This window comes from Varroa destructor, unplaced genomic scaffold (assembly GCF_002443255.2).
Source record: "Varroa destructor unplaced genomic scaffold, Vdes_3.0 BEIS01000006.1, whole genome shotgun sequence".
NCBI classification, from domain to species: Eukaryota; Metazoa; Arthropoda; class Arachnida; order Mesostigmata; family Varroidae; genus Varroa; species Varroa destructor.
The window spans coordinates 4,145,908-4,163,763 of record NW_019211459.1 but is presented as its reverse complement, the minus strand read 5'-3'; the positions used below and the strand labels follow the sequence as shown (position 1 = coordinate 4,163,763).

The window sequence follows — 17,856 nt, the reverse complement described above, 5'->3', positions numbered from 1 at the left end:
CTATTTTGCTTTATAATTAATTTATACTACTATGTTAAATATAAAATTTGTGTCACTTCAAAAAAATAAGAACATGCTTGTACCGTTGTCGAAAGCGTAACATAAATCTCCTTTATTTAGTATTCGTTTTTACTATATATGACTATTATTCAGTGTTACTATTCATAAATATTGTAATGTCTTTGTTGATGTTATTTGTCGTCATTATCATCTGGATGTTCATTAATGTTATTATAGATTTCTATCAACCTACAGACACAGAGCGAAATTGCTGCCGCATTGAATTATAAAGAGTTGCCATTGCCACACTCGCCTTTCACCACACGCGCTTCTCTACCACTTTTGCTACACTCAACTCATCACTATTCACCTCATTGATAATGACAGTAAACAAACTATTGATACCAAGGCATAATCAACTGTGCCTCGATTATCAAGTACAGCGTCCCGTCTTGACCCGTGACTCTCACGTCCCGGTGTAATCGTACTTCATCGACGTATTTTCCCTACCTTCGGCTCGTTGTGTTTTGCCTTCGAATGAACAACGGCTAGCTGATTGTTCCCACCTGTCGATCCTTAAGACATGTTTGGCTTGGCTTGATTCGATTGAATTCGTCTCTATGATCACTTTCACTTACTTTTATTTAGCCGTCGTTTGCATTGTATCCGCTCATAGAAGGCCTACAATTCGTTCGTCTGACAAACGATGCATGGCACTCTTCCTGGATACAAAGTAATTTGTCCTCGCACGCCTGACCCACCTCGAACTCGTTTCGAGTTTGTCTTACCTCTATATTTAATTGGATTTCGATAAACAAAACGTATGCAATGGGCATATCAGCTGAGAGCGTTCAAGTACATCTAATTAAGGCAAATTCGATTACTTGTACGCTGTTTCTCGAACGATTTTCTAGAAACAGTACCGCGCTAGTTGTCGTCACACGGTAATATCAGACCCATTAATGTTGTATTATACGCTCGGTTGATTTAGGCTCGGAGAGTCAGTAAACGGCCACACTGATTTCGAGATCTATATATGTGCACATTGTTAAATAAGAGATGCAATTTAGAATGTTAGCTCTCAGAACCCTTGCAACTGTTTTTTTTTCCATTATTAGCTCAATTTATTTCACCGTTTATGCGTGTTTGACTCTTCTTGCTCCCAGCTACTCTATCATGTGGCATCTATAGCGCTGTACACAATTGTGTCATAGGTATGGCGTTTGCTTTTTGTACAATGGCTGCATAATAATCATAGCATGCTTATATCCTGTGCATAGGGTAGATAATTTGTCTAGCGCGAGTGTGATCACGAATTTTCGAAGAATTTCTGTCTCGACTTTACGTAACACACTTTCCACTACGAAAGTGTCGGTACGGCTTTACTTTTTTGTATTTAGGCTTGCTTTGCTGCTTCGTTGAGCTTAATATTAACGATAAGTATTCGAACAATCTTTCGCCTGATCGAATACAACACGGAGCTGCTGTGAGAGCGCGCCATTATTATTATGAGCGCTGATTATCGTTGCGGGCTTGGTAAATGTAGGCCGAACTATTTGCCCGTTATGGTCGCGGCCTTTGTGGAATCTCGTTTTTGTGGAAGCCTTTAGTATAAGCTACGTCTACAGATGCTGCTGATCTGTATATATATATTTTTTGTAAGTGGTCTCTTCTCTGGCTGGCAAACTGCCGGTGTTGTGGTTGACATGCCCAAAAGCATCGTTAGACAAAAGCATCTTTGTGCATCCGTAGAAGCGATCGACTTACAATAATCAAGCGATAATAATCTGCCCCGAATGACTGCTCACGTCGCTTAATAACACATGTTGACAAACTCATGGGTACAAGAAGAGAAATATCCTGTACGAACGTTTATTCCTAAGGGTCATTTGTGTACATCCTTTAAACATGTGCAGCTAAACGTAAACGACCAATCTCCTTATGACGAACAAGATGTAGCAGCTTAATGGCAGCTTCTGTGCACCGGCATTTTGTGCCGTACACAAACCCAAGTTCTGTGATCCTTCCAATTTGAGCAGCTACATCAGTAGCGCTAGATTTAGGCTAGGTAAAGCTAAAAATCTGTTCGGTTTCAAGGTCCGAAGAGACCTTGTCAGTAATGCTTTCAAATATTGCGACATTGGAAACAATGATGAATATCTTGCTTATGGACCGTTTGCGACATAGCATAAGGGCTGTAACTTTCTCGAAATCTTTGCAAACTCGGTCCAAATTGTAATAGCAAGCCGCTCAAATGAAAAATTTTTCACTAAAAACAATCGTTTGAGGCTAGTTTGTTGATTCTGTTTTCGTCTTGCTTGACCTAAACGTGCCAGAAAATCTGTTACTTTGAGCCCTTACTGCAAACGCCATTTGTTTTAACACTAGCCTATTGCTTCAAGTGACTAAACGAAGATAGATAGCATTATACCATTATATACCGTAAACTTTCTTCTTTCACTTGCCATATGGTCATCATGAACTACAGGGGTAGTTAGTTGTTGTCAAGAAGCAAAATCAAAATGTCGACCGTCGCGCGGAACAGACACACAGAGTCAGCCTATTGCGTCCGCTATTTTTGCTATCTACATCTACATAAATATGTATTTATATATAGCTTTTGGATCTAGACATCATCATCGGCGTCGTGATTTTTTCCGTGCTGTGCCACCAGTTACCAGTGCATTCTACGGCCGATGTACTTCATTGGTCAGTGGTAGCACAACAGACAAGTCGGAACGACCGAATCCTCCTGTATATTGACTTTAGGGTCCGTACCGTTCTGGGGGCACTCAGTGAAACGTTAATGCGCTGTCACCGTTATCTTTCAGCCTGTAGTTCCTTGACAGTCGTCAGTCGGTCACGGCATCTTGTTGGGCGATTCAACTTTCTTTCAATTTCTGTCTCTCTGAAGGTCGGATGCCGCGGCTGCTTCTTATTGATGATGACATTTCTACGGGCAATCGTCGTCAATGATGGACACACTCATTCGGTACTCAATTCGGCTGACTGATCGATATTAATCAATTTCGTCTTTCAAACCACTTTTTACTGTTATATAAGTTAGACTACGCAACACTGCCCCCCGTTGGCACAGGAGGGCAAACACGTATCTTTCGCTAGTCATAATTTCAATTGGATGGTGTGACGCGTTTTTGTAGAGAGGGGAACTACGACGATATTTACTTGCTGCTTCCCCACGTCTCTATACTCTGTACACAGCTGTTTACTATAATCGTTATCAATAGTTTTATTTTTGTTTCTTCCGGTGGACAGCCTTTGTCTTTATATATGTTAGTTCATATACGTGTGATGTCTGATGATATCCGACAAAACATTTGCGGTATTCCTATTTTTCGTCATTTTGTTCCAAATGACTGTCCAGTATCTAATACGAACGGTGTCCTACGGGCGCTTGACGACAGGTTCATTTAGAGATACACCATTTTCTCTCCAGAGAAAAAACTGAGTCAGCTTTGTCTGCGGGTATTTAATTTTACTCTTACGACTGCTTATTGGCTGCTTTCCTCAGTGGTGGCCCAGGAAACTTCTTCCGTTACCATGATCATGCGTTCGTGACTGCATATCACAATGATGAACTACTACAAACAAGAATAACATAAGAGAGCAGGCCAGCAACTTAAATGTGGGAGTTCTATTTCAGTAATGTACAATATACATGTATCTTGCAGTGTTAGTGGTTTTGGCCTTTCCAAATAAAATATGCATCCCTCATCAATACAGGCATGTCCCTAGCTTAAACTATCATTTTTAACGGGTACCGGTTGTACCATTTCTAGAGTTTCATATGTTCACGCTGCCGCCTTGAAATGCCTGGAGTATATTTTAAAAGTATTTTCTCCGGCTTCACACCATGCGGCCCATATAGCTGCCTCTGACTGATGATTTTCGAGGATGACTAGCATAAAGGCCGGTGATAGCTTTATACAGATGTGCCTAACGTGCGCGGAACTGAAGCTTTGGCGATGAATGGGAGCTGATACTCCTGGATTCACAGTGCGCAAAGAGAGTGAGATTGTTCTCAACTCATCGTGATGTAGATGTTTGCATTTTCGCGAGACTCTCCTACATTGGTAAGTCGCGAAGGAGTGGCCATCAACGAGAGAAAATTTTCCTTGTACAACAAAGCATTATATTTCACCTAAAATGTTCTTTGTCCGAACAGTTAGATCCTGTCACCTATCGCACGACCTTCAAAAGGCCAATGTTTTCCTGGTGCAGGCTTATTCTTAGATCAGATGAATAACTAAAAGCAGATATTAGAGAGCGGAACGTTTTTGATTTCAAGAGCTAGCTTAAATGGTGGCACCGAACTCGACCAGCGATCAAGTATTATCAAAAATGACACAAAAGCTAGGCGGGCCTTTACTCGCAGATGACTTCGAGATTAAAGGGGTCTAGCCCCATGCAAATAACCATGGCGTGATGAATGTTAGTAACCCCGAAGAGAAAACTGCTGCCACATCCTGGTCTGTAGAATCAATTGTGCGTGTACTCGTAAACATGCAAAATTTCAATGTCTGGTTTAAATTCGACTTCTGCTTTTGGCAGACGAATATCATGGCTTCGATATAATAGACGAGCTCATACTTGTCGTCCATGAACTTCAGTGTGTTGATGTGTTGAAGTCGATCGGCAATAGCCTCTAAACGTATGCTCGAGAGCAGAGAAAACATATAGAACTTATTAAAGGTCCAATCAACCGTAACCCAATACATAGCAATTCAAAGTACCCTGTTGCCGCATTAACAACTTGTCCTGCCATATACAAACGTAATATGTAACAATCAGCATTTCATCAATCGTGGCTACTCTATTTCTCCGTGCGCTCATACACATCGCCGCATGCCGTTAGCGCCTCTGCTGATGATGTTTGAATCAATCTCGGCTACTGTGTCTTACTGTACGGCGCTATTTCAATTAATTATTATTATCACCTGATCGTCGTCATTCCTTCTCATTAATATACTTATCATTATTTCTATTAGGTAGCTCTAACTACGATCAGCTTTTTATAAACATGCGTCAAGAGTTCAGTCCTATGAAACTCTGCCCTCTCTGGTTGTGGCTTGACTACGTCGCTTCTGTTAGCAGCTTCCATTCTCGGGACAGCGTTGTTTCCTGCGTCTCCTGCGAGATCCTTTCCCGTTCCTTGACCAAGTGCGCTTTGTAATGGTAGTACGATTCTGCTCATCATCATTATATATACCCAATTTTTTTTATTTCCTAATCACCTTTTGTTGGTTGAGCACTTCTTTTTTTGGTGTTAAATAGACTGCGGTTCCCATCACAATATATATATATATATATATATATATAGCTATAATAACGTGAATTATTATAATCGTTATTAGAACTCATACGAGTTAGCGAGTATTTGTCACGAGTTACCCTTGGATTCATTATTTCGTTTTTATCATCAATCTGTCAAATCAATCCCTGACTCTCTTCTGTTCAACTAGAATACGACTATTTATATATTGGAAGGCCAGCGAGTGTGTTGATATTTCTTGGCTTCGTCATGCATTATTTTTGTCGCCTTTATCCTGTAATCATATTTCGTTTTATTTTCCCGCAATGGAGTTCCTGTGACTACTCGCCCTTTTCGGTCCCTGGCATCGCTGTCATTCTTACCATCATCGGCGTCAATCATCTCCGTCTGTCCACTAACAAACGGGAGTATCTCACCTAAAAAACCATCAATATGTATTTGCTCTTTTTCCTATATATTCCTACGTATTCCTACCCTTAGACCTGAACACCTTGTAACACATTCGCTCACTACAATGTATGTCATCTCTTACTATTATTATCATTATAGTGATTACTATTGTTTAAGGGGTTACGCTTCTGCTTGCTGGGGCAACGGTTGACTGACGACAGTGAATGCTCTGTTGTTCTCTGCTCTGCTCTTTGTATTTTCACTGACATCATTCTTCATCGTCATTATTTTTTCTAATTATAGTAATATCATTGTAATAATGATGTGTCATTTCTGTTCTTCCACTGTTGTATCGATTGTGCTGTTGTTGCTCTCTGATTTGTTGTTGTGGTTTGGGCGTCTGCTGCGTTTGCCGCTCATGCAGACGTCGCTGTGTCATCGCTATTACGTACACGCGTCTTGGACAACGAGAATCCATCGCTAAAGAACAACGGGAGATCAGCAACTGAACTGCTGCATCTACTCTTTTGCATCTCTCTATATTTAACGATGGATGCGCCCATTGGACATTCGCTGGTTACTTTAAAGGATTCTATGGCGCTTTCTGGAGCAGTCCAGAGGCGTTCCCTCATAAAAAACAGGCAGGTGGTCAAGGGGATCATAATCTGGCCATCTTGCCTGTTATTTCTAGCGTACTCTGTTTAACGATTCTACTGGTAAATAGACACCACTATTGACTCAACTGTCATAGTGAATAGCTACAAATGACACGCACGTTTGTTTCAACCATGGACCGGACGAGTTCCGCATGAGTCTCTATCGCAAACCAAAGAACAGTTACTATTACTCTCGAGCGTTGCTTCTTCCTGCCGCCGTTACTGAGGTTGCTTTTCGTTGTTAATGATCATGCTACACTTATCTCGAGCGGACTGTACCTCGGCCGAAGTAGGAATCTGATTCCCACCTCGCTGCCTTGACAGAAGCGTGCTGATAGTCCATGTTCTGGCGCGGCGCCACGCTGTCCGTCATGCCGTGTTCTATCCCCCGACCTGCCCTCACGCATTTCTGCCTCGCCTCAATATATAACGATAAGGGGACACACATCAAAATTTCGGTTCATTTTCCATCATATACATATGCACTATTCTCAATTTATCCGGCCCCGCTTTTCTTCTATCCATATTTGTGGCATATTCTGTGTCTCACATTGTGACAATTGACGTGAATCAAGTGTCTTTCGTCAAATTGTGCACGTTCGTTTGTTCACTTATGTTTTCGTTTCATTGCGGTTTCGCCAAGACCAGACCTCTGTACTCTCATGGACTATTCTCAAGCCTACCTTGGCTTCCACATGTACTTAATTTACCGGCTGTATTGGTTTGCCTTCACTGCTTTTCTCCATACGCTTCTTTCCTCTCGTTGCTTTCATAGATTAGCCTTTACACTTAGTTCAGTTTATTGTTAAACTTTGTACTCGGGAAGACGGCGTCGCTTGACTTTCCGTTTGCCATTGACGGGCGGTCCGGGGATCAGCGGCGGCAGCGTGTGAGCACCCCCGCCGTCGTACGAGCCGCTCTCCTCGGATGGCGGACTCGGGAAGCCTGCAAATAGACCATATCGATCACACGACACAACAGCGCCAGTTGTGATTAACATAATTACAGTGTAAGAAAAAGTTTCCAATATATGCTCTTTTTGCTTTGTCCAACCATGCGTTGATTAGGGAAATAGGATTAAAGAAATAAGCTAGCGAATGCACGCTACCGCACAGCTGTTTTCCTACCAGAGTCCATATATCCAACGTCTCATATGAGGAGAAATAGAAAATCTACTTCTGGCCTGGTCGGACGGATTGGACATGGAGAAACAGTGATTAGCAAGCTCTGAGTAAATCGAGACATCATAAAGAATAATACACAAATGAAGTACTATACACTGAAGAACTTTTATTGATACTAATCATCAAAATATAAAGCAACAAGTACGTTTCCGAGGTGAGGCTGGCATACACCGTGCAATACGTTAAGCTGATTTAATTAGTATCAAAATTCTCAGGTCGCTACACATGTTCGAAAAAGGGGGAAGCGTTATTTCGAATTCATGCGATGAATATCATAAGCAATAGGGCTTACGGAGATACCATTTTTGGAGAGACACATGCAAAGCAGAATTAATTATCCTCCATATACAGATAACGCATAAGCTTAAGTAGCCTTATGCTTGAGTGACTCCGCTAAGTGTAAGGCCGAATAGGTATGATAGGTAGCAGTGACACTAGGATCGCAATATCTTCAAATGATGACACTGTTTAAGTGAAGCTAAAATGACGAAGAGCACGGGCCTTATTTTAATGAATGGCATTATTTAAAGCTTATTTGCGAATTTTTATTTCGGTAACAAATAAAGAAATATTGCTACCTCAAAATGTTCCTCATTAGACTTAGTCGCATAGAGTTAGGAACAATTGAAACTACAACTTTGAGCTTTTTTCCATAATCAAAGCTTTAGCTTATTAACACAACCCTGTCGGAGCATTCTAGTGGGAAGGGATCACTGTTAGAATAAGTTCTCGCAAAGTATTTTCCTTTAACGTTTTCTACGTATCGATAAATACATGTGCATTTAGAAGGAAACATTCACAGAGGCTTATATTTTTTGCCGGCCTGATCCATAACTTTCGACTCCTGAGATTTTTAAGCCGCTGCTACGATAGTCATGACGTGCGCACCTTACATATCTTAGCCACGCCTCGTCTGCACGTGTTCCTCCGGAATTGTTGGCATATCGATAGCATCTTTTCTTGTCCTAAAACACACCTCGTTATTCCTCATTAAGCTACCAACGACCTCATGTCTTAGGTTCGATTCTTCAATTTTCGTAAACAGATTTATATTCTCGGTATCATTGGCATCTGCACTGTCAGTGGGTTTCAAGGCATCGTCTTGCTTCTACGTTTCTTCATTGCACACCCCCTTCAAAGAGGGCCACACGCCAATAGATGTGTGATTTATACACGATTTCCTTACAAAAGAGATAGTTTCTTTTTGTGGAACAAATTTTAGACTTAAGCACGAGGCTCATATTGAACTGCCCTTGCCACCGCTCCACCTATGACCAGGAGACGAAAGCTTTTTTAAAAAACGTTATCGCACTTTGAGCTTTTTTTCGCATTGAAGTATGATTAGGCAGAAATTAGTGGTGAAATGGTCTACTCGGTTAGAAAAAACCGTATGTTCGTTTGTAAGGACCCTGCAACGGGACACGTCACCAGTAGGAATAGTCATGCTCAGATATTTCAATCCTCACATTGAAAATCCGTTCCTAAAACTCAGCTGTGGGTCACGTATACTCGCTGCCTTATGGTTAGGAATTTGATAAGCTGCTCAGCGTGTTCAAATGAGGCCAAGAAAAGTAGATTGTATATCAGGCAACTGAAGTATTTAATGCGCTATGTAAGATGTACGCCTGTGTTAGTTGACTTAGACATGTGCCTATGTAGGACAATAGTGGGCAGTGCTTTCTTACTCTAGAAAATCGATCACGTTTGAAACATTTGTGTGAGCTTGTGCCAGATTCGCGTTGTGCTTATAGACGTAGTGATAGTGATAAGTAACAGGCCAAAGGTGCGTCTCCAGTAGAGCGCACTTACCCTAAGTAGGTCTGGTACGGAAGGATCAGTTCTAGAAGTACTTTTGACCTTCATTCTCACGGCACATTCTTCGGTCCAGTTTAATTTACCCTCTTTCAGTCAGTCATCACTTTGGTTGCAGCAGATCCGTCTTCTGACGAATACTGGCAAAACCTTTATGCGGCGGCTTCATTATAGACGCGCGCGAATGTTTCATTTAAAAAAAGTGCTTGGAGGGAAGGCAGAGCTAAGGGCGAGGAGCGGAAGATAAGAGTTATATTTGAACAACTACCAATCTCCGGGTATGAAAAAAGGCAAGAGCCAAACAACTTCAATCAATGAGCAATTAATATATTCGATATGACAATTTCTCTAAGAGAGGTGCGTCGGCGAGAAGCACCGCCAAACTCATACAGTATAAGCAGGCAGGAGACGGCCTCCGCTTACGGCACGGGCTGTCGGGAGGGGTATATCAGGTCGTTCCAGTGTGACGACAACGTGTGAAAAGATCACAGGATAAGTGTATGTGTCGTTTGTATTTTACAGGTCTCCAATGTATTACTCGCTTGTGAATGACCCCTTGTATTTGTCTGAGGAACGAGAGAAGGCTTAAGTGGGGGGGCCGCTGTAACAACAACAACAACAATAACATTGACAACAATCATACATGAAGGGTAAATGAAAACGAGGACTAAGGTTTACAATTATATAAAAAACGAAAAAAAAAAGAATGTACAGGAAGAATAGAAGTACACAGCACCAAAATAGGTAAAAAAATAATTAAAAAATACACGTTTGTGTCATACGGAGCGCAGTAGTAAAACGTAAACGTTAATGTTAGAACAGGTACTGTTTATGGTCGAATGTATTCGTATATTCTGTTGTATTGGACCAACTTAATGTGTAAATAATGAATGTTGGCTAACTGAAAATCGCTGAACAGAATGGTATAGGTGTGTCATGTCCAGCTCTAACCAACAAAAAGACGCTCCCACATGATGTCTAAGTCTTAATTACTAACGCGCAGTTTGACCAAGTGGCAGAAGCCTGGGCAGCATCCTCTAAAATATTAAAAAAAAAAAACAATACTTTACGCTTCGGAAACAGCAAATTAACTAGCAAGCCACTAAGTTCAAATAATTACCAAAATTTCCTGTTTTAATTTACGTACAAATTAAACGTGATGCGTATGTATTACGCCGATCTAACCATTGCTAAAGCCGGTTTTCAACAATACATATATTGCTCTGGAATAAGGCTATCCTAGTTTTGAACCTTAATGCTAGGTATATAATACCCTAAGTCTAGTTAACTCGTTACGCTTGCTATAACCACATAATGCGCTTACCTCCAATAGGTATTGCCTCTACAGAAGCGGATCGTAATCTTTGCTGGATCTGATGAGCGATTTGCCCCGTCGAATACGTGTTCGACGATTCTTCAGACTCTTCTGCTTCATCTTCGTCCCCTTTGCAGAATAAGGTTTAAGCAAATGTCATAAAGAGCTTACCCGACAATGATAACCCATCCTCGAACAAGCGAGGAAATTATGTACGCAATTTGATTCGGAGAGCGTTCTATTGTTTATACGAAAATCGCTGATGTTAACTGAAGGCTAATCATTTTCAAGGAAGACTTCGTAATTTTTTTAAAATGCACTAATCGTTTTGGCGTTCGGCTCAACCTTAAATTGATTAACGATGGCGTACCACAAAGTAGATTCACAAGGTTTTGCGCCTTAAGCTTAGATTTACTATGCGAAATTCTATAGTACCTCCTGTTGTTCCTCCACGTCCGACTGAAACTCGACTGTGACAGCGACTGCCGTGAGCCGACTGGCTGTTTGGAGCACCCGCACTCTGTAGAAGGTATCTGTGATCAAAGGGAATACATTTCGGCGTTCGACAGTATTAATTTTCTAAGTGCTAACTAAAGACTATGTATCATATCGTAACTTTTCTTGTTTTGTAACGAAGACAGATTTTCGATTATATGTATTGTTGTGTTGTTTTAAATTGTGCAAAATGTTGTTTGTTTTGCATTGCATTGTTCTGCTAGACGACAAACTATATCGCACACGTAAACTTCGCACCATAAGACCGGTATAATTGAGAAAGTGATTGTTTGGTAGCTATTGTTGGTCTGTCTCAGCGAAAGGCTTTGATGTTTAGGACCTTAGAAAATTTCCGCGACAACGCCTTTCCATATTTTTTTTTTCTTGCTGTCAGCTTGACATTGTTTTTACTTTTTGCAGGTGTAACAGATTAATAGACCATTGACTAACCTGAGACCAGAGTCTAGGGTGTGGTGACGCGTCGCGGCGCTGCTAAAATGACGATCCACTTCCGGTTCTTCAGGTTGCTGCTCTAACTGCCGTAGAAGGTCCTCCAAGTTCCGAAATCTGCCCAGATACAATTATGAATAACTTGGTGAAACCATATAGTGCTCACGAACATATCGGTTTGCATTACTTTGTATATATATATACGTGTTTAGTTGATTTATGCGGTTGAACGTTCGTCACTCGAGTCACGCAGGAAATACATGGAACTCGTTGGTATCGTACCCACAAAACTGCCAATGATGGTACGGCGTTGGTTACCGAACAGGAACCCAATTTGGGCGCGAAAAATGTTCTCAGTTAACTAACGGAGCTTTGGCAACTTCGTTCCAGTCTGTAGCATGTTGAAACAAATGTTTCGAATGTAACGTCCGATGCTGGCGTTGAGTATCGCAGCTTTAGGGCTTCGGCTCCTTTCAACACGGAACCAAGTGGGCGCACGCTTAATTTCGACGTGATTTTGCGTGGCCTTAGGTGGGCACGTAAGTCGACCACTGTAGCGCTAACAGGACGCTGAAAGGCCAACGTCAGCTTACTCACCTGAGCGATCCGGAACCGGACAGGGCGGCTGCTGCGGAGCTATCGTCTAGCGCGAAGGTCTTGTGATCTTGTCCAGGGCTGATCGTCGGTGTCGCCGTATTTGAATTAACGGTTCGCTGCTGCTGCTGTTGCTGCTGCTGCTGCTGCTGCTGCTGCTGATGCTGTTGCAGTGCTTCAAGGATATCCTCGTGGTAGCTGTACGACGAATGCGTATTCGCATCTGACGTATAGCTAGTTTTCATATACGTACATGAGCATACATTTATAAACACAAAAAACAAACATAATATATTAATAATTATAGTGATGATGGTGGTCATATATCGGATGTCCTTACCAATTTTCTTCATTCTCTATGTACATAAACATTGGGCAGAGTATTCACTCTCTATAAGTATTAAGCAAGTCCAGCGGACTTCGAATAGCTTTTATCGCTAGCTAGTTCGGATAGACTTTTAAATGTGTGTTAGAGGTACTTGCCAGCGTTCCGGGAACGTCAGGAACGTCATATACCTACCATCCGCTTTCAATTCCTCTGTCTAGAACTAAATAGATGGTCGGATTTACTTGCTTACCGATTCTTTTTTGACTGGGAATCACACTGATTTAAATTGAAGGAAAATGCAGGCTGAAGCCAGGTCGAAGGTTGAATATTTCTTTGCTTAATTCGTCAATTAATATAAACACTGTGTTGCCGTTAAATAACCGAACCGCGTGCGTTTTATTATCTATCTGCGCCTGGTTTCCTAACGAACAGCGGGCCACATTAAATTATTTCATTCCTCACAAGTATCTCAGAATGGCATATGCCCCCGTTCTCCATTACGAACGTTGCCATCGCATCACATCCGAACTCGATTTCTCCCCAAGGCGACGCCATTTTCTTAACTGACAGGCTGGCGATAGAGGTTGAATGATGCCTCGTCCATGGCTGCAAGCGGGTCTGTTATCGATTTAAGTTCCGCAAATTGAACATGGGGTACACGCTGCACATACTCCAAATTGACCTAGGGTCAATACATGGGAGCCCTATTTTCGCTCCGCTTCCGCATTTTCAGTTTTGAATCGAATGTTCAGTTGTGTGGAACGTGTATGACACGTCGCATTTGAAATTTCAGTTTTGACTCCTTTAGACTCTATGCTCCGCTCTTGTGAGTAGCTTATTGATTACAACAATGCATTCTTGTCCTTCGGGTCCCAACACTATTTCGATCGCTAGTCTCTGACACTCCAACCTCCGTTCTTGGAGCACCATTCATCTTCTTTTCCTCAAAGTCTCTTTTCCTAATGTCTTCACATATCTTCGATGGATTTCCGCAACGCGGTAACTTTCGAAGCAACAAACTTGACCACTTAGAGGCTAATTTTCAAGGCTAAATAATGGTTTTTCCTTTTGAACTCATATCTCCTAAAGTGAACTCAGCCGGTTTTTACTCGCAAGGCTCTAAAAGACAGGAGCATTCACCAACCGAATTTCCCCTGCTAGCGATGCATGATTCAAAACTTACTCAAAGTTCGCCGGATTCGCTCGTAAAAGCTTAAATTTCTGTGCATAAATTTTCCTTTAAGGTAAGGTCGAAACGCGTTAAATCGACATATTTTAACAGTGACTTCCATCGATCATATGATGGAATCGCTGAAAATAGAAATGTTTGTGAGGGCCGTTTTAACTTTCAACATACGCTTACCCTGTGAGGCTCTTGAGCGTCTTCTCAACTTCAGATAGGGTGTCCCCTTCGGGACCCCACTCGGGAACACCTCCGACACCGACCGGCCCCACTGACCCAACGGCACCAACTCCTACCCCAACACCTCCTCCTAAATGTGTTTGTGACCCGTTCAGGTTGTTCGGCGACAGCTCAACAAATGTCTCTTCGCCTGCACATAGAAAATGATTAAGTAATTATAATAATATCAATATCATTATGCAATTAAAGTAGTGCCAGCAGTGTATCGTCGACAAACACTTAGAATACTCATTCCTGCCTTTTACTAAACAAAACGTTTTTACGGACGAATATTAAAATTAAATAACTAACAAGTTTTAAATAAGTAAGGTTTTTCATACTTCATTTGCTAATAGCTGCTAAGTGTTACACCGTATTGAAATGTTTTATCTTCGCTTTTCAGGCTTGTTGTCTATATCGCAAAATTTTGCGTGCGATTAATCTTTCAAATATTACCTTTTTGACATTTTAGAAAATATAAATTACATTTAAATATCTAAGATGACAAGTAGAAATAGAACAAACGTACGAAACTGGCCAGGGTCCGATCCTTTAAAAAAAGAAGGACACGTTGTACGGTACAGTCTTTAGAAGTGACAAATAAGAGAAGTAAGGTAATGTATAAAACATTAATAAAGCGATAAAAACCCAAAGGTTCACGATCTATTCATTATTGTTTGGTCATATTTTGAAATTTTTCTTTTTCGAAGCTAAATTTTGATCTGTCGTTTCGCCGGTTCCTTTTACAAAGTCCAAATGAGTTTGCTTTGGTTTGGAACAGCAAATTATTGATTTTCAGAAAAGAAGACAAGAAATTCAAGACCCAATCTGCTTGTGAAGCTCTGCGATATGGTCAAAACGACATAATAAGAACACCTGACTATTAGCTAAAAAACGAAGCATTAAATTGATACTTATCAAGGAGGTCTTATAGCAGAAACAGACTATATAATAATAATAATAATGGATACATTTGTGAAATTTCATATCTAATAGCAACTGTAAGTCTCGTTACCTCTGCTTGATGATCGACTTGCACTGGCAAGTGCGTTATTAGCCTGATGTTTGAGTTTGTCCTCGCGGTATGAGGGCATACTGCCGAACGTGATGATTCTATCTTCCGCGAGCTGCTGCAGCGCCTGCAGTAGGGCCGTCTACTTACGTGACAAACAAAACGGATGAGATCAGATCGAGTGGATTCAAATACCACAATGATTATTCAATCTATTTTATAGAACGTCTAGTTTATAATATAATCGTCACCTTGTGCTGGGGAGGAGTCGTTGCCCCTAGGCTGGGGTTCCTGCTGTGGAGTTGCGGCGTCGCCCCTGGGGTGCCGATTAGCGGGTGACCGCCTACGGGTACCCCGCCGGCACCCGCCACGCCCGGAACCACCCCGACGCCGCCAACACCCCCCAGCGGGCCCACGACTGACCCGCCCCCCCCCATCATCGATGGCCGGTGCGCCTTCTGCTGCTGCTGCTGCTGCGACAAAAAGCGACAACAACAACAACAACAACAACAACAATTAGATAATGACAGCTCAATTGAAAGTGACGCACTCTATCCATTTCTATCTCATCATTTGTTTTACGTCCCTATCGTTTCAGCCAATGTTCTTTTTGCTGACCTGAAGAAAAGCCGCGGCGACGGCCGCCTGACTTGAAGTAGACTGTTGCTGCTGCGTTTGCTGTTGAATGATGGGTTGAAAAGGTTCCAGCTTGGGCATGGTACTTCTCCGGTAGCAGGTAGCCAGCAGGGCGAAGAAGATGAATACGCCGCCCACCACCGAGACCAGTACCATTACTAAAGAAGGGGCTCCCAGTGCGTCCTATCGTGACAACAACAAACGCGATAGGATATGAAGAGACGAAGCTGGGTCTCAGTATGCTCATGCATGAATCATATCGTATATGGATGCAAAGCCGACCTTATGGGTCGATTTTTCTGCTAGTTAAGATAAACAACAGTTCGGCGAAGCCAAGATGTGAGTATAACATCGATACACTGACCTTCCTTGCCACATAAGTTGTTGTCGTGTTGCCCGACTTGACCGAAGTGCTCCCATCACCCTTTTTAGTTATGATCTTTGCGTTCGGGTTTTGGGTCGTGCTAGTTTGGTTGATTTGACTGTAATAAGAGACACCAATTTAAACCGACGAATGATCAGTTGCGTTCATAGCTATGGAAAAACATGCATTCTAGCCGTATAGCTAGGAACATGGCTCAAGCCCAGCCCGTAAAACATAGCTACACGGTTCGCGTGAACGCTAGGCACTTGTGAAAAATTTGATTTTTCTTCATAGGTATGGCTTGGCACCTTATTTTTGTGCTAATATACAAAAACTATTTTACAGTAGTCATATCGCTTGTTTTATAAATAATTCGTCGAAGTTGTCAAGCTTCGATCTAGCGCGAGCGCGAAATGCCAAGCCAGCCATATATTGAGCAAAGCAGAGCTTTCGTCGACAACGAATACAAATGGTTAAGGGTTCGTTATGGCATTCACAAACAGCCTTGTTAATCTACGAATGACAAGGTAGACCCACTAGATAGCTCACAGAGCCATCACTGGGTGAAGGCGCTAGCATATTCTCTAATTACTGCAATTCCATTGATGAATTTTCTTCCACCGGAGTGAGCTTTAGGTCCGGTCGGCGTCACGTTCACGCTCGCCTTATGGACGGCTGTGTCGTAATAGCCCAGCGTATCCTTCTAATACGGTACTCAGTGTGCCAAAAGTGACCGACTATTGTTTCTAAGCATTTTTCTAAATGAAGATATAAATCTCTACATAGACTTAGATAATCAGCTGTCTACATATTGCACACATCCTCGAGGCTTTCGATACCTATCTTACACAAGCGTATTGCTTGACTTCTGCTAGCCGTTTTTTTTAAGCGCAGGAGGGCGCACGACGCATGAGGCAATGACTGTTATTAATGGCACCCGTCTAATACATCCTCCCGTAATACTAGCTAGTGTACTGCTGCTGTTTCAAAAGCGCTTCTATAGGAAATGATAGGCCGCTCGGCACGTCGGCGTCTACCCATCGGAGACGGTATTGCCCAGCTGTTAATGTCGCTCTTCTGATCTGCTAACCTACTGCCACTGTTATTCTGTCCGGTCTTGTCGGCAGGTGTGGACCCGGGCAGTTGTGCAGGGTTGGCCGTAGTGGAGCCACCTTGTTTTATGTTGTACGTGTTCTGCTTATTACTGAGATTATTATTATTATTATTATTATTATTGGCATTGTCTGAATTCGGATCCGAATTCGCTGAGTCAACCGAGCCGTCCTCGCCTGGGCTAGCGGGCTGTTTCGGCGTGCTGCAATCATTGCCCACATATCCTGGAAGAAAAATAATAGCGATTCAGCAAGAACAAAAAGGTAACCTGTAATCCAGATGTAGAATCCAGATGTAAAAAGAGGATTCTTCGAATCCTCCGTCCGGACTAATACATTATTTCTGCTACGCTTTAATCACTGTACAGTTAACTTAGGCAATAGTATACCTTCGTTGCAATAGCAGATGTTGGCGTTGGAACACAGCCCGCTTCCGGAACACTCTTTGCCATTGCGCGTAGGACAAGCTCTAACTGGGCGATGTAGCGAAACTGACTGACATGTACGATTCACGCAGATCGCGTTCTCCCCACACTTCGTACCGTCGAATACAAGGCCGTACTCAACATTATCTCCAGCGTTGCCCGTGGTCGCTCTGTGAACAACAAGAAAACCACGATTCGTTCGGACTTTGAAAATATAGCAATGACAATGACTGGCATTCATCTAGCGGAGTTCACTGAGAAATACGAAAAAATAGATTGCCACATGACAGAAAAAGAACAAGGTGCACCTAGCTAATTCTAACGTACTGCTAACAATAGTCACTCTTCGAGTGGGCCGTTTTGAACAGCGTAACAAACTTGTACGGTA

At 42.2% G+C, this 17,856-nt stretch overlaps 1 protein-coding gene and 1 long non-coding RNA gene across 12 annotated transcripts in view; one reads left to right on the top strand and one right to left on the bottom strand.

The window, feature by feature from the left end:
• Positions 1–77: 77 nt before the first annotated feature.
• mmd (disintegrin and metalloproteinase domain-containing protein mind-meld) overlaps positions 78–17,856 on the bottom strand; it is a 131,896-nt gene continuing 114,117 nt past the window's right edge. For 10 of the 11 annotated variants that reach the window (XM_086993585.1, XM_086993586.1, XM_086993583.1 and 7 more), the window contains 12 exons: positions 17,433–17,638; positions 17,022–17,268; positions 15,932–16,049; positions 15,550–15,750; positions 15,183–15,404; positions 14,935–15,073; positions 13,881–14,070; positions 12,193–12,423; positions 11,596–11,712; positions 11,086–11,183; positions 10,660–10,779; positions 78–7,284 (listed from right to left, as the gene is read on the bottom strand). In XM_086993585.1, the coding sequence (XP_086849711.1) occupies positions 7,145–7,284; positions 10,660–10,779; positions 11,086–11,183; positions 11,596–11,712; positions 12,193–12,423; positions 13,881–14,070; positions 14,935–15,073; positions 15,183–15,404; positions 15,550–15,750; positions 15,932–16,049; positions 17,022–17,268; positions 17,433–17,638 (2,029 nt within the window). In that variant the 3' untranslated portion in view covers positions 78–7,144. The remainder of the gene's footprint in view (positions 7,285–10,659; positions 10,780–11,085; positions 11,184–11,595; positions 11,713–12,192; positions 12,424–13,880; positions 14,071–14,934; positions 15,074–15,182; positions 15,405–15,549; positions 15,751–15,931; positions 16,050–17,021; positions 17,269–17,432; positions 17,639–17,856) is intronic. The other variant, XM_086993579.1, reaches the window with a different exon arrangement.
• LOC147754763 (uncharacterized) lies at positions 10,775–12,513 on the top strand. The gene is made up of 2 exons (XR_015330613.1): positions 10,775–11,179; positions 11,566–12,513. It is a non-coding gene; the product is annotated as an uncharacterized LOC147754763 (long non-coding RNA).